Here is a 24663-nt window from a genome sequence, read left to right as displayed (position 1 = left end):
TGAGGTGAGATTCTGTGCCCTGCTTGAGTCATCTTACAAGATCTTTAGTTGTTAAGATAGCTTTACACCTACCCAGTTCTGAGGGTGTCTGTGCCTGAGGAGCTCTGCCTGTTAACTTACGCTGTTTAAATCTCTCTGAGGCACTCACAGGGTCACAACACTGCCCCGTATCAACCCTTTCTTCTTAAACCTTTTCTATGACACAAAATACATGTCATATACTTGAAGTCAGCAAAAGAATCGGTCTCTTTAAACTGACTGTAGGCTAAATCCATCAAGAAACTCTGTGGTTCCTCCAGTCAACAGCTTAGATCTTAGTATATTGCCTCCTCTAGAAGTCAGACCAGAGTAATTATGGGGAAACCTGCTCTCTTAAAAGAATGAGAAAAAGAACTTGTCTTTGGAAAACAGTCTGAAGGTTGGTGGTTGAAACTTTTTTTTATAAAAACTACAATAAAAATCTCAAGATAAAGGGTGGAAGTTTCTTACATTTATTCATAAATGTCATTTTTAAAAAGTGAAAATGGGTCTTGGCTTTTTCCCATTCTAAGGTCAGGCAGAATGCGAGGTGCAGACATAGAGTTTTAAAGCATTTCCTAATTTTGAATAAATCTGTATACAAAACAAAATGGACCAAATTCCTTCTAGCCAAACCTAAGTGAAGTCTGTTGAATTATGTCAACAGGAAAAAATCTGACCTATCTTGTTTGTAAAATGTTGCGCAAATACAACAAATACATTGAGTAAACACTTCCAGAAAGAGTGCAGCATCATCATCCAAAATATATTCTAGGAAGCATAAGGGTAGATAGTGAGCTGAAGACTTGCATCACAGAGAAAACGCTAAATAAGGGTTTAAATCTGTTCTAACATATTTAGCCTTGCTGCTCTTATTTTTCTTTCTATTTTATTTAGGACAGAAGAAAAATCTACTTCCCAATCAGATAGGACCAAATTCACCTCTGATGTAATTTAGCTGAATTTAAGACCAAGACTGAATCAGTATTTTGATTGCCAGAGGATGAGAGAGAGCAGGCAGGGGTAAAGTGCAGGATACAATTCTATCTACATACATCGAATATCCAAAACCTAGTGAGAATACTTAGTGTTCAATGCATGGATTAAAACCATGCCAGTATCTACTTGCACAGGAGACCTGGTCTACTGGATTCACAGATTCCTGTTCCTGTCCTCAGCTTCTGTGTGGTATTACACCTCCGGGAGAAGTTTCTTTTCAGGTCCTGCAAAGCCTGGTAGACTGGCGTGGGTACCAGAAACTGCTTTTCACCAACTGTTGCAGCTGAGACCTGGGGACCATTGTAATGGGAGAGTTCTGAGAGGATAAGTCAGTCAATAATTTAAGCAGGCATCTATTTATGCTCAGCTTTCAGGCAATCCATCTGTTAGCAACCAAAAATCAAGCATTAATTAAACATAAAGACCTAAACATGAAGCCTTTGGTCTACAATACTGTGAGACTGCTGCTGCATTGTGATTTCTCAAGGCTACATCATTTGACAATTCTTAGCCTGCAAGGCAGTGTTGGCTGAGTTTGACAGCTTTCCAGCTTCTCCATGGGAAGCCAGAACTAAAGGGGGCATATTCTCCCTTCCCCAACCTCCACTGTGTATCCCTCGTGTTTACATATAGCTTTTGTGTGGATCAAGACCAGTGTGGTCTAAAGGTTTGCCTCCTCTTTCCCTAGGTCAGAGGCAGTCTGTTCTGCTTTGCCAGACAGATTTTACACCTGTCTGTGCACAGGTCCAGTTCAGCCTCTTCGGCTGAGTGGTTTGCAGACTGCATGCTGCCCATCTGATTTGTTTTTTGCAGACTGGGTACAATTGCCTTAGCTCTACTATTTTTGTGCAACTATGCCAAGCAAACAGATATTACACAATATTTCACTTCCTAAGTCAAATAGTCTTGTGGTATGTCTGGGTACAAGGCAAACAGGATGCCCCATGTTACTGCTTTAACTGATATAGACTTGTAGGATATTTGGGTACAAATGCAAACAATATATATTTCTCAAAAAGGTCTTCTCATTGCAAAGCTATCCCTGCTGAGTCTTGCTTCCTGCCATTCTGTAGGTAAACTAGCTGATCCTGTAATGGAGTACAGCATGATTTTCCTTCTTTTGTCAAATCATGTTTTACTCTGCATGGAGTTGGTCACTGGCTCACCTGAGAACAGCCTCCACTCCTCCTCTACCTGAGTCACTGTAAGCTGCCTTCTCCCATCAGGTAGGAGCAAAAGATAAATGTGCATGTAAATATCATGGTGTTTTTTTTTAAAAAGGTAATGGGTCATTCATGTACTTAAGTGTTAAGATTACAATTGTACACTTCTCTGACTTACAACTTTGTAGCAGTAATGATTACTTGTTTAATGAGGGATGGATATAAATACTAGAGGGAATTTTTAATCTCCTGTTCTTCAGCTGTGAACCCCAGCAGATGGTTTCAGTCTATGCAGATTAAGAGCAAAGTAATACATTCTGTATTTCCAGAATAAATAGGAATAACTTAACACCAACTGCAGTTACATTGTGTAAAATAGGAAAGACAGCATTCTAAGCACTGAACATTTACTGATTTGAGCAGATTTTGAGATAATAAATATTACATTTGGCAGTTTAGAATCATCCACACCACAAATGGATCAGAAACTGTGAGAGAGAAGAGTGAATCTGCCATGGAACTGGGATTTGGTTCTCCTTTCCTTTACACCACTCTTCCATTCAAGTCTTTACAGTAACTAATAATACACCTTTTTTATGTTAGAACTAGTTTTGTCACTGGAACAGTTCCTCTGAGTAAAGCCCCTCTTACACCCTATCCTTGTTTCCAGGTTAAATCAAAACATTAAACAGGAGAGTTTAGATGGGGAAGTGCAAGGAAACGATACAATGCTACCCGTTGGTGCGACTGGTATCACTTCCCACAGTTTTAACTGTTGTCATCAGAGCAAAGAAGAACTTTAACAAAGAATTTAAAGGTTATTTTAGATATTCATATATATAGGAAATTTCTCCCCAGTGGGCAGCACAGAGACAGCATGAAAAAAGTGGGCAATACATATTGTAATAGGAGATTCTCCATAGAAACCACCTTGATCAGACCTGCCCACAGGCCTGCCCAGGAGCTCCCACACATTCAGTTTTTGTTCGTGGCTCACCGTCCTGCAGCCCAGATGGTTGAATTCATGCCAAACATGAGCTGGCAATTCCAAGCCAGGCGATCTCTTGTCACTCTGTACAAGAATAATGTCCAGGATGGAGAGAGCATTCTTCTGTGTAAGAGTACCTGCAGTGGAGACAGGCATTTTTGTTGATGAGTTAGTGCCAAGGTAGGTCCTCGTTTACCTTTGAGGAGTGATGGACAGTTAGCAAGTGCAGATTGGACCAGGGATTTTGTTGGACCAACTCCAACATTGGGGATTGGGGATTGAGTGGAAGAAATAAAAAGTGTTACAAATGCAGGTTACCTTGAAAGCAAACCCAAACCTTTGGAGACTAAAAGAAAGCCAGAACTTTCCCTTATTTTGTGGCCAAATTTAGGGAAACAGTGTTTGCAGCAATATTCTGAATGGCTGTGAATGCAGAAAGATTGAAATCACCAGGACATTTACTCAGGAGAGAGAATAGAATATGACATTTACAGAAAAAAATAATAGACTTAGATGTCAGCAAAGTACAAGAGCAGAAGATGCATTAAAGTGGGTTTTTTTTGATGAAACCCCAGATAGCAATTGCATGCTGAGAGATGAAAAGAGAAAGGATGATGAGGCAATAAACGGGAAAGGCAGGTGAGTTCAAGGGCATTATTTAAAGATGGGAGGGGTTAAATCATGCCTGGATCTGTGAAGAACACAAACCAAAGAAGAATGACTAGAGGGCTGAAGTTGATTAAAGATACGTGATGAGTGGGCAACAGAAGCTAAAAGAGAGGGTGAAATTAAGTCCACAGGAACAGGGTTAGAAGAGGAAGCCAAATGGGAAATTTGAAACCTCACCATCTATCGTGGCAGGAATAGCAAGTTGCAGACAGGTAAGCACATAAATGTTTTTGGGTCTGGTACAAGGCTCCTCTCTCTCCTCTCATGCTCTCCAGTGTGAGCATGAATCATTGTGTCAGCTTTCATGGTTAAAGTCTGGCCCAGGCTCTGGCAGTCACATTGTAGGCACTCAGGCTTGGCACTGCATCCCAGAAAGGTCTGAGTGTGCACAGGACACAGGTGTGGGAGGCTCTCATGTTGTAAACAGGACCTGTGTATCACAGTGCTCCCATCAACGTGGCAGCAATTTGTTTCACCACAGGTAACAAAAGTGTGGAACAGCTGGATCCTAATAATCTACAAAGGTATCAAATCAGACTGTTTGTTCCCAACCCACCTAATTACTCTCAAAGCCTTGGATATAAGACAAATATAATTCCTGTGCTTATAATTATTATCCAAGGAGGTGTGAAGGTAGCTCTGAATAGGACTGCATGTTTTGATTTACATTAGGTAAAATAGATTCCTTCCCTGAGGACCCACTTTGATGCAAGGGAAAGGCTGATCTGACCTGGTGATAGCAAGAGCTATTAAAAGAAGCATAAAGTCCTGGAAGGACTATCCAAGGTGAACAAACCAAAGATTAAAGGACAAATGAAAAACAGCTTCTGGTCACCTAGGATGGTGTCTATGTTAATAGCCAGAAGAAAAAAAAAAGTTACTGACTTTTTTTTTTCCCTATTACTGTTGTAATAGACAGGATAATAGACAGGAATGGAAGAAACTTTTTGTGCCCTAGGATAGCTGACAGAACGGGATACGTTTGATTTTAGACAAGATACTAATGCGTTAGAAAGTCAGTGCCCTAAAAGTCTTACTAGGCAAAGTAAAAACTACCCTTTAAACTGCATAATAATAACAACTGCATAATAATAATTTGACCAGAAGTCAAATTAATTCCTGGTAGAATTTTTTTGCCTCTAGGGAAGAAATGAAAATGTTGTCTCCTCTCATGCACAGAGTCATTGTGTTGCGCTTTTTTGTTACTATTTTTCTGTAACCTCAACCCCAAGAGGTGTAATGCATTTTAATTTCTCTTTAAGTAGGTCACTGGTTTTTCTTTTCCGCACTGCCCTCTTTCTAAAACAACTTGTAGTCTAAACCTTTATTTGTTCTCTTTAGAATAGGGAGGAAAAAAAAGCTCAGCAGAAATTTCAAATTTATTTTAGCAATTCTGCTGTATTCCACTTTAACCTCACCCACTCAATACCCACCAGGCTGTTCTCAAGTTCTTGCCTTTCCATCTGCTAGTCCTTCACAGAGAAGGATTTGGGGAAGAAGGCATCCCAGAAAGATTAAATCTGCATACTGCAGAAAAGAGGAAACTTGTTTTTAAAGAGCATGACAAGGCGATGCAACTTGTTACTAAAGCTGCCACCATTCTGGTCATGCAGGATCTTTGCAAAAAGATAGTGTGCTACTGACCATCAGGAGCTTAAAAAAAACCAGGCTAAAACTCCATCCCATTATGACCTTCTTGTATTTATCTCCACTGAAAATTACAGTCACCTCTCCTCCCACCTCCCAGAAGACTTGCAGAACTTGGTAATACAGTAACCCACAAAATGTCAAAACAATAATTTACCCAGTATGAGATAGGAAAAGACCACAGTGAGGGAGCAACAAGAATTACAGTACATGCTGGTAGTAACTGTGTGCAGGGGGATTTATCTCTGATTGCCTGAAAAGTGGAGAGAGCACACCGGTAAATTTTGAGCTTGGGATGCTACAGGCTGTAACATCACTGCTTGCATTAGCTCAGCACCCTAAAGCCCAGCTTACAAATCAAGGGCCCTGCCACAGGAACTGCTGTGTTACTTGGAGCTGGTGAAAGCAAGCAAAGCAATATTCAGACTCCCATCTCTGCCAGCACAAGATATAAGATTCACAGGCCCTGTGGGAGGAAGATATAAATAATAAATGAGCTAAATAATGAAGACTAGCTGTACCTAATTATAGTTCTAGCTGCCCTTTGGAATAAAGAAGCTTCAAAGCTGCTGCAAAAAGAGGCTGATCCCTTTTCTGAATGGTGTTTGAACTTCATAGATCATTAACATGAAAAAGTGAGGAGATGCCAATGGAAGTCACACCAGCCTTTCATAGCCTTGTTGAAGAGAAAAGCATTAAAACAGTTTATTTACACATCAAAACATTCTTCAGCTTAAATTAATATTTAGCCTGAATACAGAAGCAATGTAAGAATTAAAATTAAATTGTGCAGATTATTTGGAAGACATTCTTCCTTATAGTTTTTGCTACCTGACTTGGGAGACTAATTTAGGAAAGTACCTCTTTAGGCTCTGTACCTAGGGAGTGCGAGCATCAGTTAACTACAGAAGGAGTGCAAGCTCCTAGCCTGGGCATTTAGGTATCTAATGCTAAGTATGTGGATGCATTTACCTCCTCATCCCTCTCTATTCATTGAGAAGAACTTGTTCCTTATGCCCTTCCGATGCTGCAAATCAGGGATTATGAATGCCTGATCTCTGGGAACTGAATTTCTCTCAGACTAGGGGAAAAATATGGTCCATGGAATAGGATGCCTTGCAATATAAGTTGGTGGACTTGTGTTCTTTTCCAGCTCTTGGTGACCTTGCAGTTCAGTATACATTTGCCTCATATTTTTCTATCTGTAAAATAAATATAATAATTCTTAATCACATTCTAAAACAGGTATTCATCTTTGGATAATAAAGTCTTAATTATATACCAACTATTGTTGTTTCATTACCAGCACAAACATCTATTGATCTGGGCACGTTTAAGTACTCATTACATATTTCCAAATAATGTGAATAGTAGAAATAAAGGGCAGCTTAAATTAAGATTCTTTCTAAACTTTAAGTGCATTTGCACTTTCATACATAATATGAAATGTACTTCCACATAAAAATGAAATTCAAACTGTTACAGCACATTGAAACAACTGTTTTTGTACAAAGTGCAAATCTAATCAAGGCAATTATAAAAATTAGGCAAATAGTAAACACCATTAGGATGTTTTTCATCATCCCTTATTCTATCAGCGAAAGAATGTTTCATATTATGGTATAGGCTTGCTCATTAGACCTCAGTAACACTACAGCAAAATCTAGGAACATAAGCAAAGTGTAGGCATGTTGAATAAAGATCGGTATGTGTAAGAGGTACATGGTAAAGAAAAAACATATCATGTGTTACTAGTCTGTAGTATACAGAACAGACTATCTCACAAAGGAATGCCAGCAAGTCATCTTTGAATTTAAGCACAGATTATTTTTTTTAATTTAAATATATATCACACCGTGTTGTATAACAAAATAATTTGACTAAACCATGCATCAGTGTTTTAGTGAGTTGATATCTCAACTAATCCAAAACATTCTCTTACTTACTCTCTTATATATTATGTGATCTATATACAATACATATAATCACTTTACTGTACAAAGGATACCAAGGTTATAAGCATTTTATCTGCATTAAATACACAATATGGCTTGAGCCCATGTTCATTGTCATTTTCCACCATCTGCTGGTACCTGCTGCCATTTGCTTCAAGCAAACTGCAGAACACAAATGCAAATTTTTCACCTCTAGTACTCAAGCCATGGAAGAAAAGTGATCATCAACAAAAGAACTGAAATATATTCATTCTATAAAATGGACTGTGAAAGCTCCTATCTCACAAATCATCGGGCCTGGTCCTCAGATGAGGAGCATCAGTTTGGTTCTCTCTCTTTCAGTGGAGCTACACCAGTTTCTACCACCACAGAGGATATGGCCAGTTATGTGTAGCAGTGTCGTGATCCTTCTTTATAAATGGCTTTTCAGATACTCTAGCACCTACTACACCTTTCAGTTTTCTGTGCTATAGTAAGGATTATTATCATTCCAGACAGCCTCCCCTACAGCAATATTCCCTGGTGTTCATTTCCAGTTTGGTTCTTAACTGTTATTCAGTGCTGTGGATAAGTAATTGTGGGTTATTGGTTTTTTTTCCATGTTCCATGTGCCTTCTCATTTTCTTTTCAGTCACTGTCTTTCTGCAGTTATTTCTCTGAAGAAAAATGTTCTGCAGAAGTGGTTCCATGTACAACATCTACACTACCCATACAGTCATCTTTTGTAGAGGAAGTTCTTTCTGTGATGGCAGTAAATATCCATTCTAATATTTACAGTTCTCGTGTGAGTGTGTTAAACAAGCAGGCACTTCATTGCCTGCTTTGTCTCTGCTTCGCCTACAGAAACGGGTCTCAGATCATACTTTACACTAATTCTGCTCTTAGCACATATCATTTTTTTTAATAGTTAAATCTAATCTATCACAAGCATAACAACACTTTTTCATCTGAAACACTCCTGGGTATACAAGCCAGTTTTTTGTACGGTGTTGCAATGTAAAGATTACAACTGAGAATATTTTGTTTTCCAATGTTTATGTCTTAATATGATCCCTTGTGTTTGTCCCATGTTTTCACACTTCCTAAAATAGGTGACTGCACTATTTAAATTCAAATATACTTATGTATAACACTGAGGTTTGAGAAAGAGCTTTACAGCCTTTTATTTTTCTCTTTTACATCACTGACAGCAGAGCTGATTGAAGGTGTTTTAATGGGATAAGAAGCCTATGATACCATTTAGTAGTATTTATGTTCTCTCCAAATGACCTGTTTTCAAAAGAATATCTTCAAACGGCTTGCCAGCATTCACAGTCTCTACACTGCAAATTTTACTATTTACTATTTTATTACTTTATGTTAGAGCATGTATTTGTGGATGCCCCAGCCCTGGAAGTGTTTAAAGCCAGGTTGGATGGGGCTCTGAGCAACCTGGTCTAGTGAAAGGTGTCCCTGCTCATTGCAGGGGGGTTGGAACTGGATGATCTTTAAGGTCCCTTCCAACCCAGACCATATGACTCTACGATCATAAAATAACTAAAATTGAATGTTTTCAAGTGTGACTAGTTAGCATTACTTGTAGTGCTATGGCTGGAGTTACTACTTTTCAATGTCAGAAAACATACAGTGAATGTCTGTACATGAATAATGGATTGAAGACTAATGAAAGCTTTGTTTATTTTTGTATTTCAAGATGAAGAGTAATGTAACAGTCATTAAATATCCCTAGTATTATTTCCATTTAAATCAAAAGCCTGAAAGCAATTATTTGGCACAGTGCATACTAATAAAGAAATCCAACAATACAGGAAATAATTACTTGATTGCAAGAATAATTGCCTAGACTACATTTGCAGAAAATAATAGATTTATCTCTCTCTCTCTTTCTAGTCCACGGAATTAGAGCTTGTAAGGTTCCTGGGACAGGGTGTAAGGTTACAGAAATAGGTGGTCTGGTCATTTCTCACCTGTCCTTGCACACCTGCCCCACTGGAGACATTGGTACCAGTATATAATCTGCTGCATTTTCAAATCCTTGTCAAAAGAGTAAACACAGGGAGCCTTGTTCTCCTTAATGCAGCTTCCCTTATCGATGGGTCACACTGGAAAAGGAATTGTCTGAAATCATTTGGGTGCAGGACTTTGGCACTTCAGTGCATATAGTATGCAGAATGCAAAAAAATAATGGGCCACCCTTCAGATCACCGCAGATACTGAACTACCATCCAAGGCCACACTGCTTTTTTTTAGTATTGTAATCTGATTTTAAATTACAAAATAGACTGATTTTAAATTACAAAGTTATTCCAAATGGGGTTTTTTTGCTTGTCTAGTAACACATCTATGAAGTGCAACTGAAAAACACATATTGGGCTAACATATAATTAATAAATTACTGTGATTATCTATTTCATAGTATAAAAATGAATGTTTATTAATTTATCTGCGCAGGAGCAGTCTCTGAATCTAATCATACATGGCCTCTGCTATTCTTAGACTGTATGCCTAGGGCAGATTCTCATCAGGATACAAAAATTTAGCTTAGCAACGGAATCTGTAATCTGTGCTTGAACGTTGCTGCACCATTATACTTGCTCTGCTTTGGGCAGCTTGTAAAGTGTTTTAAGAACTCATCTCAAGGAAGCACACAAGTAGAGAAATTAGGTTTATAACCAGGTAAACACTTAGTCAAAACAAATCAATGAAAATAGCAGATACCGGTAGCAGCACTTACATTTACGAATGCTGATAGTGTCTCTCAGCATTGAGGAAATGAAGAATAAGGAACAGGAAGACAACCACTGACTACAGTGAACTCAAATGTAGAGGGCAGTAATCTAACCAGAGCTAGTACCACATCCTGCCTGACCTGTGCAAATGAAAAGTATTCTGTTAAAAGGACATTAATCACAGTAACAACTGCCAAATAATACATGCACATATATACACACACCTGTATGTATATATGCAACTATCTGAAAGAGTAATAAGTATCCTAAAACGTTCTTATATGTGCACTGCTTATTGTTTTGGGCTTTGTCTAGAGCTATCTGTTGTGATGCACCATGGCACTTGTCTCACCATATGCACGGGTTTCTTTACAGGAGCCTTCCAGGTGTAACTACATAGGCATGGGCACTGTGGCTCTGTCCAACCTGGCCTTTTGTCCCAACAAGTGCCCTGATAGAACATTTTATCAGTACAAATCCGTCGTGTAACGATGAAATCTTTTAAATAAAATTCCGTTTACGCTAGTTTAGTTAATCCTGCCTTCTTGAATGTTTATACAAAGGAAAAAAAAGGGTCTTTTGAAACAAGTAAGCAGATGAAAAAACGAGTTAACATTGTGGGTGAAGGAAAATGTTGTAAGGAAAGATGAAGTTTTGTTCTACCATGTACTCATAGTGTCAGCTAGCAAATCGTCACAGTTTTTGTAGAAGTAAAATAAACATGGATAGATTTTCACTGTACACTGCATGAAATTAATAAGGCTGCACCCCTGAGAGCCAGGGTAGATGAGAGGATGGGGAGTGCAGGGGAGATTCCTCCTCGGAGAGAAGCAGAATACGGTAAGAGATGTTGGAACATCAGGTGATGATTTGCCAATCTGCAATGCTGAGTACTCATCGATATAAAATACTTCCTCCTTAGCTGTTATTTGAAAAATGTGAATTTATTTCGCAGTGAAAAGGGTACATTTGCACTCATCATAAAACCTGAACAGTAAGGGGTCTGAACAAGGATGGACCTGCAAATGATGTTCCTAACATATTGCATCCAAGGAAGAGCCTGTTACTTACATTTGCTCCAGTTCCAGCATTACTTGAATTACACACATGAGAATCCCACTGTGCTGGAAAAGACCTCTGATCATGGAGTCCAACCTGTGACCAAACACCACTCTGTCAACTAGACCATGGCACTAAGTGCCACATCCAGTCTTTCCTTAAACACCTCCAGGGACAGTGACTCCATCAGCCCCCCGGACAGCTTGTTGCAATGCCTAATCGCCCTTTCTGTGAAGAAATTCCTCCTAATGTACAACCTAAACCTCCCCCGTCACAGTTTGAGGCTCTGTTCTCTCATCCTGTTGCTTGCTGCCTGGTAAAAGAGACCGAGCCCCACCTGCCTACAACCTTTCAGGAAGTTGTAGAGAGCAGTAAGGTCACCCCTGAGCCATTCTCTGAATGTTTCTCTGAGGCCAAAACCACAATCAAATGTTTATTCCCGTTTTGCCTGATCGAAGGAGGACAAAACACAGGTGCCAGCAGTTCAACCATTAAACGTCCTGTTACACCCCAATCAACAACCGGGTATAAACAGGCGGAAAAGGCAGGCCGGGAACCCCGCGGGCAGCAGAGGGAAAGGACATTCGGGACGGGCCATTCGGCAAGGGACATTCGGCAAGGGACATTCGGGACAGCCTCTCCGCCCGGAGCGGGCAGGCGCCGTGCCGCGGCGCGCCGGCGCATGCGCGGTGCGGGTCTCCTTGGCGCTGCAGGAGGGCGAGCTGCAGGCCTGCAAGGAGAGAGATCGGGACAAGGAGAAGGAGCGGGGGTCGCCGCCACCGCCGCCGCCATGTTCCTGTGCGCTCCCCTGCGCGCCGCGGCCGCACGCTCGGTAAAGGGGGCCCTGCCCGCAGAGGTGGGGGAGGCCGAGGGAGAGGAGGGAGGGAGGCCGGCCAGCCGCGGCGAGGGGTTGGGAGTGGGGGCTTGGCGGGGTAAGTCGGTGCCTGAAATCCAAGCCGAAGTACCACGGACTGTTCTGAAAGAGCAGCCTGATCAGCTCAGTCTTCTTAGCAGCGGATCGTGTCGTTTTACCTGCAGCGTAGTTTCACAGGATGGCTGCGGTCTTTCCCTGTCATGTGACCTCTTCCATTCCTGGAAGAGCTCAAGGCCCTGTTGGATGGGGCTCTGATCAACCTGGTCTAGTGAGAGGTGTCCCTGCCCACGGCAGAGGGGTTGGAACTGGATCATCATTAAGATCCCTTCCAGCCCAAACCATTCCGTGATTCTGAGGTTCTGCTTTAACACATCTCAACATTGCTCTAGAATTCAGTATCAATATAATTTAATATAAAATTAAATTTGTTATAGAATGATTACTTACAACAAGATACTATTATCGAATTACCTTAGAAATACCAGCCAGAATCTAGAAACTTTGATGACAGTGAGTACAGAGAATATCTGAACAGAACTTGTGTATGAGTCTATGTTCTGCTGACATTTCAGGTTTGTTTGCATTTGTCCTCTTATGCCTGATTCCAGTGCTCGGTTCAATAAAGGCTGAAGAAGCATGTAAATGGTTACTGGAGAAGAACCTCAGTAGTAATGATGGTTTTTGCAAATTTTAAAGTGATATAAAGTAACAAATTGGAAAATTCTTCATGAAATGTTTGATGAGAAGTTTTCTTCAAGGCACTTAAAATAAACAGTGGTGAAGTTAAATCCTTTAATTTCTACATTGTTTCAATTGGCCAAGGGGGGAGTCAAGAGACTTGCTCTCCTAATAATACAGGAGAGCCCTTAATAGTCTCTTCTAGACTCAGTTTAAATTATTAGTGATGGAAGTGGAATTAATGGTTTACAGTTAGAGTAGAAATCAGACTGGTTCTGAAAGCAGTGTGTGAATTATTAACTATTAACACTGTGTTTTGTTTGTAGGTAAGACAGGTCCGATACCTGCACAGAACAGCAGCACAAAATGCCACTGGAGCCTTATTTGTGGTAAGTGATCTGCCTTGCTGTAAGGGAGATGTGTCAGGGGAGTTTGGTATGTGCTTTTTCTAATCTCCCTAAAAGCTTCTGATTGTCACAACTTTGCCTTAGAAACCTCCTGGCATTTACAAAAAAGTGTTTTATTCAGTAGAACTTTTTATTAGAGTTGTAATGGAGTATTATCAAAGGGCTTTATTTTAGGTTTTGGCCTTTTTGGCCTTTCCCTATATAGTGAAAACTCTCAGTGTATGATTGCAGATGAGAGTTTGCTTAGACTTTATTTCATTATAAACCTGTTCTTATTTCCTTTATTTATTGGAGTTAATTGAGTTTGTAATTGAAGCTCATTAAACTTTTTGCAGGTGCAGTTTCTTGATTTCTGAAAATTGCTGCAGAATCACACTTAGGCTCAGGTCTTAGCCCTATTTACAGGAGTTGAAAAGTGCTTGTTCATGTTATATATGATATAGTGTGTTGCACAATGACTCATAATTGAGGTCATTGGGCATTATCAAGATATGTATAAATAGTAATAGTGATTACAAAAAATAAAAAGTCCTCAAATTTAAGTGCGTAAAGCAGCTGTGTTGTCTGTCTACCTCTGAAAAGAGCCTGAAGCATCTCAAGAGAGGTGTATTCTGTCCCATTCTATTCCATTCACAGCTTTAGCTGGTCTGCAGTTTAACAACTGAATAATTTGGCATTTTCCCAACACTTGATAGAAATCAACCCTTTACTAGAGAGTTGACCACTGTTGAAAACAGGTGCTCAAGCATTTTTGGACAGATTTGTTGTTGTTGCCCTTGCCTTTCTGCAGCTGTCTCTACAGCTTTAATCATAAAATGAAATTAATGGCATTACAGTATGCGTTTTGTATACTTTTCCAGAAATCTGAGCAGGCATTGATGATTAATGGAGCGAGAGCTAGCATTCCAGGAATAGAGGAAACATTGTAGGCTGGCAGTTTAGGAAACTTCAAGTGTAGTTGGAGATGGGTGAAGACAGGCAAAAAGTGTCTTTGGGCACCCTAATGGATGTTGATGCCTGACATATGAAGCTGTATAGCTTTGTAAATTCTCCAGGAATTTTTCAAGATTTATGTAACTGTTTAAATTATTTGCTGCAGGGAGGAGCCTGGAAACAGAGAAAGAGAAGTAGAAAAGCTGAGTGTTTTGCAGCTGTTTATTTAATAGCACTATTGATGAATATTATTCTGCAATGGAATTTTTGCTAGAGGACCACAGGAAATACTTTCTGTGGCCCATTTTTGTTGGTTTGTTTGGGGTGGGGTTTTTTTGGTTGTTGGTTTTTAATAGGGTAATATTTGTTCTTCAGTGAAGTAAAAGGCAGTGAGAAGACAGTTGGATGCCATTGTGTGTGCGTAATTGTTTGCCCTAAGTAAATGTCAGGTGTTATTTAAAACAGCAAATTTCAAGGGGAACTTGTCCTGCTGATTTAAGCTGAAGGCATTATTTTAATCAATACCAAGTGATTATATACAGTTAAAAAATGGGACTTCCCCCCACATTTCTCTAGAGGAGAAAAAAAATTCAGAGAAGTCTTATTTTTCTGGAATAATATAAGCCAATGAAGTGTCAGAAGTTGTTAAAAACTGCTTGTAGGTGAATAGTGGGCTTACCTGGGAGTAAGTCTAACCTGTTTGGTGGTCTTCTTTGTATGTCAGTTTATACACCTATGTCTTGGTTTTGTTGTGCAAAGCATATCGGTGCTTCTTGTTGCACTTTCCACATATAAAATCTATATGCGAGGAGGGGAGATGCATGCAGCGTATTTGTTTTATAACAGCAGAGGACAGGCTGGCAGGGGACCTCGTTGTGTTACATGTAGTATTAAAAGGCATTTCTGTTTTCTAAGCCTATGCATCCCTTTGCAGACATGTTGCATGTTAGCAGAAACACACAGAAATAAGAGAACTTTTACTGAAATGCCTTTTTGTTCTGAAACATCCAAGAAGAGCTTTCCTCTCAACCATTAAACTCAATCAGGTGCCATCACAGGCAGCTAGATTGTACTTCCAGTGAGAGTATATCAAGTTTAAAACTAGGTAGATTGTTTGCCAGTTGTAATGTAAAAGTGATGCTCCAAATCTGTCATTTCTGACTAGGGAAGGCCCAATTCCAGAGAGACATTTATTAGAATTACCTTTCTCCGTTGAAAGATAATTTATTGTAATTTATTATAATTTCTTTGTTGAAACATGCACTCTTTTTGACTTTTACCTGTCTTTAGCCTCCTTAGCAGCTAAAACTTAGCTGTTCTGTTTTGTGGTTTTCAACACATGGACTGAATATCCATAACACATCAATTGCCCTGATGTGGTCTTTGTCATAGGGGCTTCAGCACAGGAGGTTAAAGAACTGTTCTATCATTGTTTTAGTTACTTGTGACAATGGTCAGTGAAATACTTGGGTTTGAGAGCACTTAGGTTTATATCTTGAGTTCTGCTGGAATACTGAATGTAGGATACTTTCCCTTTAGAGAAGTAATACATTTCTTTTCAGTGCTCTTTTGATATGGATTCTTAACAGGTTGCTGCCCTAAACATTTTCTCCCCTGCAGAACACAAAATTGTCTCAGTTTGGTTTCCCATGCTTTGGACTGGTGTTTTACCACAGGGGATGGATCAAGTTTCAGGCCAATTTTTTTGCTATATTCTAATTATTCTATTTTAATTTTTCAGTGCTCTTTAATAATTTTCTGTTAAGAAAGACAGCTGATTAGATCACTGAAAAAAAAAAATGGCCCAGGTTGGTGTAGCAAAAAGAATGTGAAATGACCATTCAGCAGCCTTAGTGCCTACCATGGGAACATATTGGCATCCATGGATTGGGTTGGCCTTTGCAGTGCAGGTGTTCATACTTAAGTAGGTTAGGCTGAATGCTGCACCACAGATGTGATACAGTCAAGATATGAACAGAATGAAAACATTGTGTAAGACTTTGGGAAATTGGGGAGTATGAGACAAGACTCAAAAAAATGCATGAATAGTGCTTGACCTTTCTTTTCAACAAATTACTGTAGTTGGTAAAGACATAATGGTACTCAGTTTGTGTGTGGAGGAAGCCTTAGTATATGAGTTTCTTTTCATAACCATCTCTTAGATGAGGAAAGAATGAGACCTGGGATTCTTTGAGAAGACTGGGGGGGGGGAGGTGGATCTTAGCAATGTCTATATATACCTGAAGGGAGGGTGCAAAGAGGATGGAGCCGGGCTCTTTTCAGTGGTGTCCAGTGACAGGACCAGAGGCAATGGCCTCAGAGAACATCAAGAAATGCTTTTCAGTCTGAGGGTGATGAAATACTGGCATGGGTCGCCCAGAGAGGTTGTGGAGTCTCTCTATTCTTGGATATATTCAGAAGAAGCCACCCGGACAGTCCTGGGCAAGCAGCTCTGTGTGTTCCTGCTTGAGCAGGGGGGTTTGGCCTAGATGACTTCCACAGGTCCCTTCCAACTTCAACCACTCTGTGATTTAACATAGTATTCTTTCCCATACTGTGTCCTCATTTCTGATCTTGTTCTCCAGAATCTGTACTGTAAAAAAAGGTGGAGATGCACCTCTGTCTTGTAGGAGCAAATAAGCGCATGCAAGTCTCAGATAAATGGTGCATTGTCAGACAAGTGTAAGACTAGGGAAGATATAATATATTTCTAAATGCTCAGGAGGCCCAGAACTGTGTAAGCTCTCGATCAAAACTATTGAACTCTCCATGGCACAGAATTACATCAAGCCCTTTCAGGAAAATTGAAAACATAAAAGGTGGCATGATCTTATTTAGTGCTTACCCCTGCTGTAGCCTTTACAATACATCGTGGAACCTCGCTCATACAGCGAGGTTCAGATACAGATACAGATACAGCTGTATCTGTAGCTTCCAATATAAAAGTCTTTATTATTCTTCTACACATGTAGGGCATTTAAGGATACCAGTTTAGAGATGATACACTGAAAAGAACAGCTGCTCTAGACAAAGAGAGAGATTTTAATAAATCAAATATACTTATTTGCAAAAGAAATTGAGATGAAGTACAACTGTAACTATCAAATAGCTATGGAAGGCAAAATAATATCAGTCTGAAATAAAATAGGCATGCAGATTTGAGAAGAAAAGGCTAAGTTATGGAAATACTTATCATGAATCATGGATTTGACCGGTGCAGCTAAGACATATAAAGGTCTGTAAGGGAAAAAAATAAAAGTTGCACAGTAATTCCAATCATTTTTTCCTCCATCAACCTTTTTTTGAGAACTTTGATTAAAATTGGTAGAAGACCCTCACCAACACTACATACAAGTCGTCAAATTGTTTATCTGGAAGCGTCAATCTGAAATAGTAGCAATTGTGTTCCTAAAAGCTGTTTTATCTTGTAAACTACACAATAAGCAATAAATACATACCCTTTGAATACACTAATATTTTATTAGGTATCAGCTATCTTTCTGTAATTCCTTTTATTAGGGGAAAGTCATCCTTGGTGGAGCAGTATTTATCAGCTGTAGTTTCTGTATTTGACTTGAAACTGTGGTGAGCCTACATGCTTTCAAATTGATGGTGGCAGTAGAACTGTCTACTTTGGGATATAGACAGGATAAACAAAAGTAATCTCTGGCTAGACCAGCAGATATAATTGAAGTATTTGCCCTTTCAATATTTCCATCTTAAAGTTTGTAAATCCAAGGATAGCAATGGACATACATGTTCTAAGATCTCCACTGATGATGGTCTTTCAATATGTGAGTATCATGTAATGTTAAGATTTTTCATTCAGTCCTTTGCTGCTCAATAAGAAGAGTACAGTGTGGCAACTGCAAAATCATCTTCAGTTACTGGAGGACATGATCAAAGTGAAAGTCAGCAGAGGGGGCTTCTTTCTTCTAAATATACTTTCAGAGGTTTTATTATTAGCTGGTTGTGGATAACTTTTAACATGAAGCCTCAAATATAGCTTGCATTTTCCCCCTAACTTCCCACTTAACAAGAAAATTTCTCAGTTTCAAAATTGTGTAAAGTTTGGAATTAAATTTAACTACAGGTTAAAGGAAACCATAACAAGCTGCTTAGAGACATATGAAAATTTTGTGCAGAAAGGTTTTCTGGTGAATAAGGATTTTCATCAGAACTAAGGTTTTATTACAGGAAAATATCACTTTCTTCAAGACTTCCGAATTTGTATTTTCTGAAAATAGAAGAACTAATTTCAATTTAATGTTTCCCTAGAAGACTACCTTAAAAATAATATGATAGAATACCTTATTTTGGAAATACTAATTCAAAATTCTGCTTTTTCTATTTTGATTCAGAATAATATATAACATTAAAGTTTCAAAATCATTACAAACCAAAAGAATGTTTAAGTGGATTAATAATGTGTGTTCAAATGTGCAAATGTTTTAGTTATATAGCAAGCTTCTTGGTAAATTTTGAAGTTTGTAAAATTAATTTTTCATGGTAAAAGGAGAAATGGGCTTTTTTTTTTTTAGTTTCTTGTTTGTTAAGGTATTAACCAGAGGACTCTTAAGTTTGAACATAATTGCTGAATTGTATTATCAGTGTTAAAGTGTATTTTAATAACAACACCATATTTCTCAATAAATAATTTTTAATAGGAAATAACATGAATAAGTAATGATTTTTGAGTCATGACTTTATCAATATTTTTATAACTTTTCAAAATACATTTAATCATTTGAGTAGTATGAAATTTTTATCTGGAATATATCATTTTTACTTAAGCAACTCAACTGTAACTGTTTAATGAGATGTTTTACAACAGTAAATATGTCCTGAATAATTTCCTGAGAACCTATTTTTATATGCTTTTCTTTCTTTTTTTTTTTTCCCCTGAAGCACAGAGATAGTCCTGAAAATAATCCAGACACTCCATTTGAGTTCACACCTGAAAACCAAAAGGTATGCAGACAAAAAAAGGTTAAATATACAGACTTTGTCTTTTGATCAATACTGATTTGTTTTCCTTCTTTCCCTTTAAAAAGCGAATAGAAGCGATCATAAAAAACTACCCAGAGGGACACAAGTCTGCAGCTGTCATGGCAGTACTGGATTTGGCCCAAAGACAGCATGGATGGTTGCCCATATCAGCTATGAACAAGGTATTTAGTAGTTAATTATGTTTGAAGCATCATCTTACTGTTTTCTTTAAATATCTTACTAGAATATTAACTTTTATTTATCGAAGCATACTAACGTGGGAATTGACATGTGGCACAGAACTGTGAGAATTCCCTACAAGACTACATTTTTAAAAATAAAAGGGAAAACTATGCAGAAAACTCAGGGCTCTGTTGTTTACATAATATTAGCCCATTGCGAGAAACTACAGACAAAAATTACATGAGCCCTAGTCAGGTAGGCTCTTTTCCCAGAACCTTCCTGGAAGTAGGAACAGAAGCTTCAAAGATTTTGTTCTTTGAATTTGGGGAAAGAAAACAAAGACAACGGTGGTGGGGTTTTTCTCCTCCCGGATTAGTGGCACTGCACACATTGCCTGGATTGTACTTAATCTCTAGGTCTGTAAAGAGACCTAAATCTCTGGGTCTCTACAGAGCAGCATTAGTGTACTAGATGTAAGGAGTATTGTGTAAATGCCTCATAGCAAGTGCCTGGAAGACTTATCACATTATTTATTAAAATTGTTTCAAAATAAGCAGGGGAGCAACTACACTGCTCCAAAGTGAGAGGTTGCGTGACAGTAACAAAATACCAAGAAAAAAAAATCTTTTATATTCATACAAATAAATCCATTGTATTTTATGTTACAATCTGGCATATCATCAGTTTTAAAGTGAAAACATTTCAAGTCAGTCAAGATACGCTAAGTGAGGATTGTTACAGAAATTACTGAAGGAGTTAAATGCGCATTTAAAGAAGAGAAACTCATGTTTCTACAGCGTAACATAAAAGCCTCAAATCTCCATTAATGCTGTCAAAGTATTTTTGTTTATTTAAGTTCCAGATTGATTTTACATTTAGAAGGATCTTAAGCCTTTTAAGTGAACAGATTTTTTTTCCATGATTTGTTGTTTGCATGCTATAGAAACTGGAACATAAAACAGTTAGACTATTGAAACTAGAGCCAGTTCTCAACTTGAGCAGTTTGCCAGAGTTCCAGGTTAATGAGGTCAGGGATACTTGCAGAACTTGCTGTGTGGAGATCGTGCTTCACTCCCTATTTATTAGCTGTGACACCAGTCTGCAGATGTAGCCATGGTGTGTCCCAGAACCTGAGGGAGACGTGCTCTGTAAGATTAGGTGAGCATGGTACCAGCCTATAAGTATTCCCTTACCAAAAGGTTAATGTGGGCAGACTGGTACAAGTTTGTTCATTCACACAGCAGAAGTGCAGTGTGAGCTGGAGCTGGCATTGAAAGCTGAAACCCAGCTGACTCCTCGCATCTGCCTGTGTGACACTAGGTGCTGGAGGGGAGTTGACTCCAGCTCCTTGCTTTTCTAATCTGTGGCTTAGTGGAGTTTGTGCTCAAGCACGGTGATACAAGTCAGAGTAACTCAGGTGTCTGGTCTTGGCACTTGGAATACATTTGTGCTTTGATACCCACCCCCTCACTCTTATTTATCCATTACTGCAAACAGAGGACAGGTGACTGTATCGAAATGGTTTTATAAATGCCTTTACTGCTGCCCTGTCAGAGTTCAATATTGCATCTGTTTTCCCTGTGTTACAGGTTGCTGAAGTTTTGGAAATGCCTCCCATGAGAGTGTATGAAGTAGCAACCTTCTATACCATGTACAATCGCAAACCTGTTGGGAAATACCATATTCAGGTCTGCACTACCACACCGTGCATGCTGCGGGACTCTGACAGTATTTTAGAAGCCATTAAGAAGAAACTCGGTATGACACAAATTTGTAATACACTTGTATTTTTTTACCTTTGGTTAATGATACTGAAGTAAAACTCTTCACATGGGAAAGAAAAACTGGCCATGTTTGACTTAGTAATGTTCACATGGGCCCACCTCTCTAGCCTGTCAGGCTCCCTCTGGATGACAAACATGATATTAACATAACTTAGGAATTCTCCATGGAAAAAGTCAATTGTGAATGGTGCATCATGTGGGATGTAAGGAGTACTCCTTGGTTTTGTGTGTGGGTTGGGTTTTTTCCTCCTTTTTGCATGGTTATGGGGAGAAAGAGAGGGTAAGATCAGCAACTTAACAACTCTTCTCTTCTATGAAGTCAAAAGGTGTGGTTATGTTTCCCAAGAACCAGTGGTAAGAGCTGCAGAACAGCTGCTGATTATCTTGCATTTCATATACTGCATTGTCTGAAAAAGGCATATTTAGATGGAATTTGTCTTAATTTGTTACTGCAAAGATAGCTTAATTTCAACTGAAACTCTTAAAACAGTAAGGATGATTCTGTAGCTTTTACAGAGACAGAGGCCTTACCTAGACTTTTATTATTTATTCCCCTCTTCCTTCTAAGAACTGGTGGAAAACTGCTTTTCAGCATTCAGGGTTCCATGAGTATTTTGTAGAGATCAGACTCTGTTACTTTGACTAACTTGCCTTTGGGGAAAGTCTGCATCTGTAGCAGTGGAATAATGTCATGGAAGCTAGGTATGTGTACAGTGTTGTTCAGTAAATAATCCTTTGTGTATAAACTTAGAAGTTGTTTATGAACTTGCAGCTAGCGATGTTAATGCTTGGATTGTGTTAATTTGGGAATTTAATACTCAACACTGTATATTAACATTTCCTACCAGCACATGAAAGCTCTGTTGTTTCCCTACTTTGTATTACTAAAAATGTTCCTGAGAAGATCTGTTTCTTAGAATTGTCATTTCATGGTTATTTCTCAATGAATTACACCTGTAAATGAGGTTTCAAAAATGTATCTGAAAACTCACTTCATATTTTATTAGCATCTTCTGTTCAAGGGAAACATTTCGACTCATTTAAGAGGGTTTAACTGTGCAAATGCTTGTCAGGCCAAAATAGAAGTAATGCAATGTCTGTGGAGTACTTAGATTCATGCTTTATTCCTCTTGCACAATAACCACCGTTGAGCCTAATATTGTTTATTGGTTTAGGTATAAAAGTTGGGGAAACAACACCTGATAAACTCTTCACGCTGATAGAAGTGGAGTGTTTAGGTGCGTGTGTAAATGCACCAATGGTACAAATAAACGACAATTACTATGTAAGTACTAAATTCCTTTTTAAAAGATTAAATTTCCTTTCTGGTTACCTGTATTTTCAGTTTTTCCAGGTTCTGAAGTTTTAGTCAGTTTTCAAATTTCTACTGGCAGGGACAGCTTATAATGTAGAGCATCTTTTAGTTTCTTGCCCTCTTCCTAGAACACTTCATCTGTATGGATTGTATCATTGTATTTTGTATTGCATAAGAGGAATGACACATTTTTGTGATAGTGGTCTGTCTATAAATCTGGAATTTTTAAATAGGTAGGTATTGGATAAGCTTCTAGAAGCACTTGAAAGCAGTCTGTTGGAAAGCATGGATTAGTTTAAGAAGTGTTCTCTTGAACTGTACTCACAATTTTTTGGGTCACAGCTGGCAGCATTCTGCACTTATGTGCAGTGCCATGTGTATAGTGGGTAGGCAGAGATCCAGCTCACTAATACAAGAAGGAAGCTGAAAATGCACATCCTTGTTGTACAAGGCCAGCATCACCATTGTTAGTTTTAACATAATTTCTGCAACTATACAGAAACCAAAAGTTTTAACATTAAAATGACAGTAGGCTTTTTAATCTTCCTAATTCTTTAAACAAGTATGTGTGCTAATGAATAGGATCAAAATTACCTATTCTCTTAGGTCATACCTAAGAGAATCACTAATCTGATGAATTTTGAGTTGTGCAATTAGCACAATTGCTGACTCTTCCAGGTTTTTAAGATTTAGGGCTTTTTTTTTTTTTTTTTTTTTACAGGAAGATTTGACACCCAAAGATATTGAAGACATAATTGATGAGCTAAAGGCTGGCAAAGTTCCCAAGCCAGGCCCAAGGTATGCTATATTTGTATAATACTACCTTCTTGAATGCTGATCCTTCTCAGATACTGAGTTACTGTTCCAGTGATTTGAGTTCACCACCTACAGCTAAAAAGCATTAATTTACTGAACAGAACTGCATGCATTCAAAGTCAAAATTAACTGGGAAGAATTGAGAATTTACATGTTCTTGATGACTGACCAGAAGAGCATGAAATGTGAAAATATCAATTCTGATTTGTCTTAGTACTTCTTAGGTGACTGTTGGATATGTTGTCTAGATCATTTAAACCAACAGATGTGTGTTGGTTGGTTCATTGTATTGTTTTTTTCAATTTCTGAGAAAACACAAAAGATTGGAGGTTTGCAAAAGGGTTATTATTGCTGAACTTATCTTTTTTTTTTCCACTGTTCTTTTTTAGCCCAACTACATGTTTGTGTCAATGGACAAATTAATTTGTCTTAGGTGTTACCTATTCCTATTGTTTCTAGAAAGATTTTTCTTTTTTTTTATACAAGAACAATAATCCTAAATCAGTTAGTTTCAAAAAACACAGGGAAGCATCTGTAACAAAAATAGGACTGGTAAAATTGGATGCTGCCTGGCCAACCTATAAATAAATATAAAACTAGTGGTCCTATCTTACATTTCAGTTATGGAACTATTTGAATTTGAAACCCTTTTAAGAGTAGCATCACAGTTCTTTTGAAGGATGAATGTAAAGAACAAAAAAAATAAGTGGCTTCAGCCTTAAATCAGATTTGTAACTGTCTTCTACCCAGTGACCAACAGAAGCTGACATTGTAACAATACCAGCAATGAGTAAAACTGCTTTCATTTTTCAGGAGTGGACGTTTTTCTTGTGAGCCAGCTGGTGGCCTTACTTCTCTGACTGAACCACCCAAAGGACCAGGCTTTGGAGTTCGAGCTGACCTCTGAGCATTTTTGTAATATAAGATGAACTGTCTGAAAATAATAAAGTATCTGTAATCTAAGTAAATTATGTGCACTGTTTGTTTTCTTACAAAAAAAAAAAAAGTAACAGCAATTAGAATATCAAATTTACCAAGGTTTTAACTCTGCAAAGCTTAATCATAATTCCAGATTATAAGAAAAGTTGTTCTGTAGACTGTAAAGTGACTCACTGAATGAGTCCACGTATGATCACTGAGAGGTCAAAGTTGCATTTTTTGATCTGTCCATGAAAATTCTTTCAACTTTTTATAAGGTTCTTGGAAGAAACAACAAAACTCACTAAATTGCAATTCTGGCAAATGCACAAGGAACCAAACTGAAAGGAGATTATCTGACAAAACTTCATCATAGTATTTTTATTTCCACTTTATAAACAAACACATACAAACAGGAAAGGTTATCTGAGCAGCATTGTGTTTTAAAAAAAATAATAATCTGGTAGGTTCAGTAAAAAGTGATTCTTCTTGATCTTAAGCACCATACAGTCACTAGAAAAAATGTGAAAATTCTTTTT

The 24663-nt window shown here is 38.4% G+C and overlaps 1 protein-coding gene and 1 long non-coding RNA gene across 2 annotated transcripts; one reads left to right on the top strand and one right to left on the bottom strand.

Annotated features, from left to right (window-relative positions):
* Nucleotides 1–6383: 6383 nt before the first annotated feature.
* LOC108499563 lies at nt 6384–11366 on the bottom strand. Its single transcript, XR_001875577.1, has 4 exons — nt 11240–11366; nt 10174–10308; nt 9407–9541; nt 6384–6686 (listed from the first exon to the last, which is right to left on the bottom strand). It is a non-coding gene; the product is annotated as an uncharacterized LOC108499563 (long non-coding RNA).
* A 57-nt stretch (nt 11367–11423) lies between these two features.
* Nucleotides 11424–24174, top strand: NDUFV2 (NADH:ubiquinone oxidoreductase core subunit V2). The gene is made up of 8 exons (XM_017819521.1): nt 11424–12059; nt 13106–13168; nt 19028–19090; nt 19174–19290; nt 20881–21049; nt 22251–22360; nt 23112–23188; nt 24020–24174. Exons 1-8 carry the CDS (start codon nt 11439–11441, stop codon nt 24111–24113), a joined length of 1314 nt encoding a protein of 437 aa, XP_017675010.1. The 5' UTR covers nt 11424–11438; the 3' UTR covers nt 24114–24174.
* The last annotated feature ends 489 nt before the right edge of the window (nt 24175–24663 follow it).

This window comes from Lepidothrix coronata, unplaced genomic scaffold (assembly GCF_001604755.1).
Source record: "Lepidothrix coronata isolate B3197 unplaced genomic scaffold, Lepidothrix_coronata-1.0 Scaffold75, whole genome shotgun sequence".
NCBI classification, from domain to species: Eukaryota; Metazoa; Chordata; class Aves; order Passeriformes; family Pipridae; genus Lepidothrix; species Lepidothrix coronata.
The sequence above is the reverse complement of the archived record's forward strand: the minus strand, read 5'-3'. Positions and strand labels throughout refer to the sequence as shown.

Excerpts from the sequence above, each read along its gene's own strand:
- NDUFV2 (XM_017819521.1), top strand. The coding sequence starts at position 11,439 with ATGCCTAATCGCCCTTTCTGTGAAGAAATTCCTCCTAATGTACAACCT. Across the intron at positions 19,291-20,880 it reads CCATATCAGCTATGAACAAG|GTTGCTGAAGTTTTGGAAAT; the intron begins GTATTTAGTAGT and ends CCTGTGTTACAG. Across the intron at positions 22,361-23,111 it reads AAATAAACGACAATTACTAT|GAAGATTTGACACCCAAAGA; the intron begins GTAAGTACTAAA and ends TTTTTTTTACAG.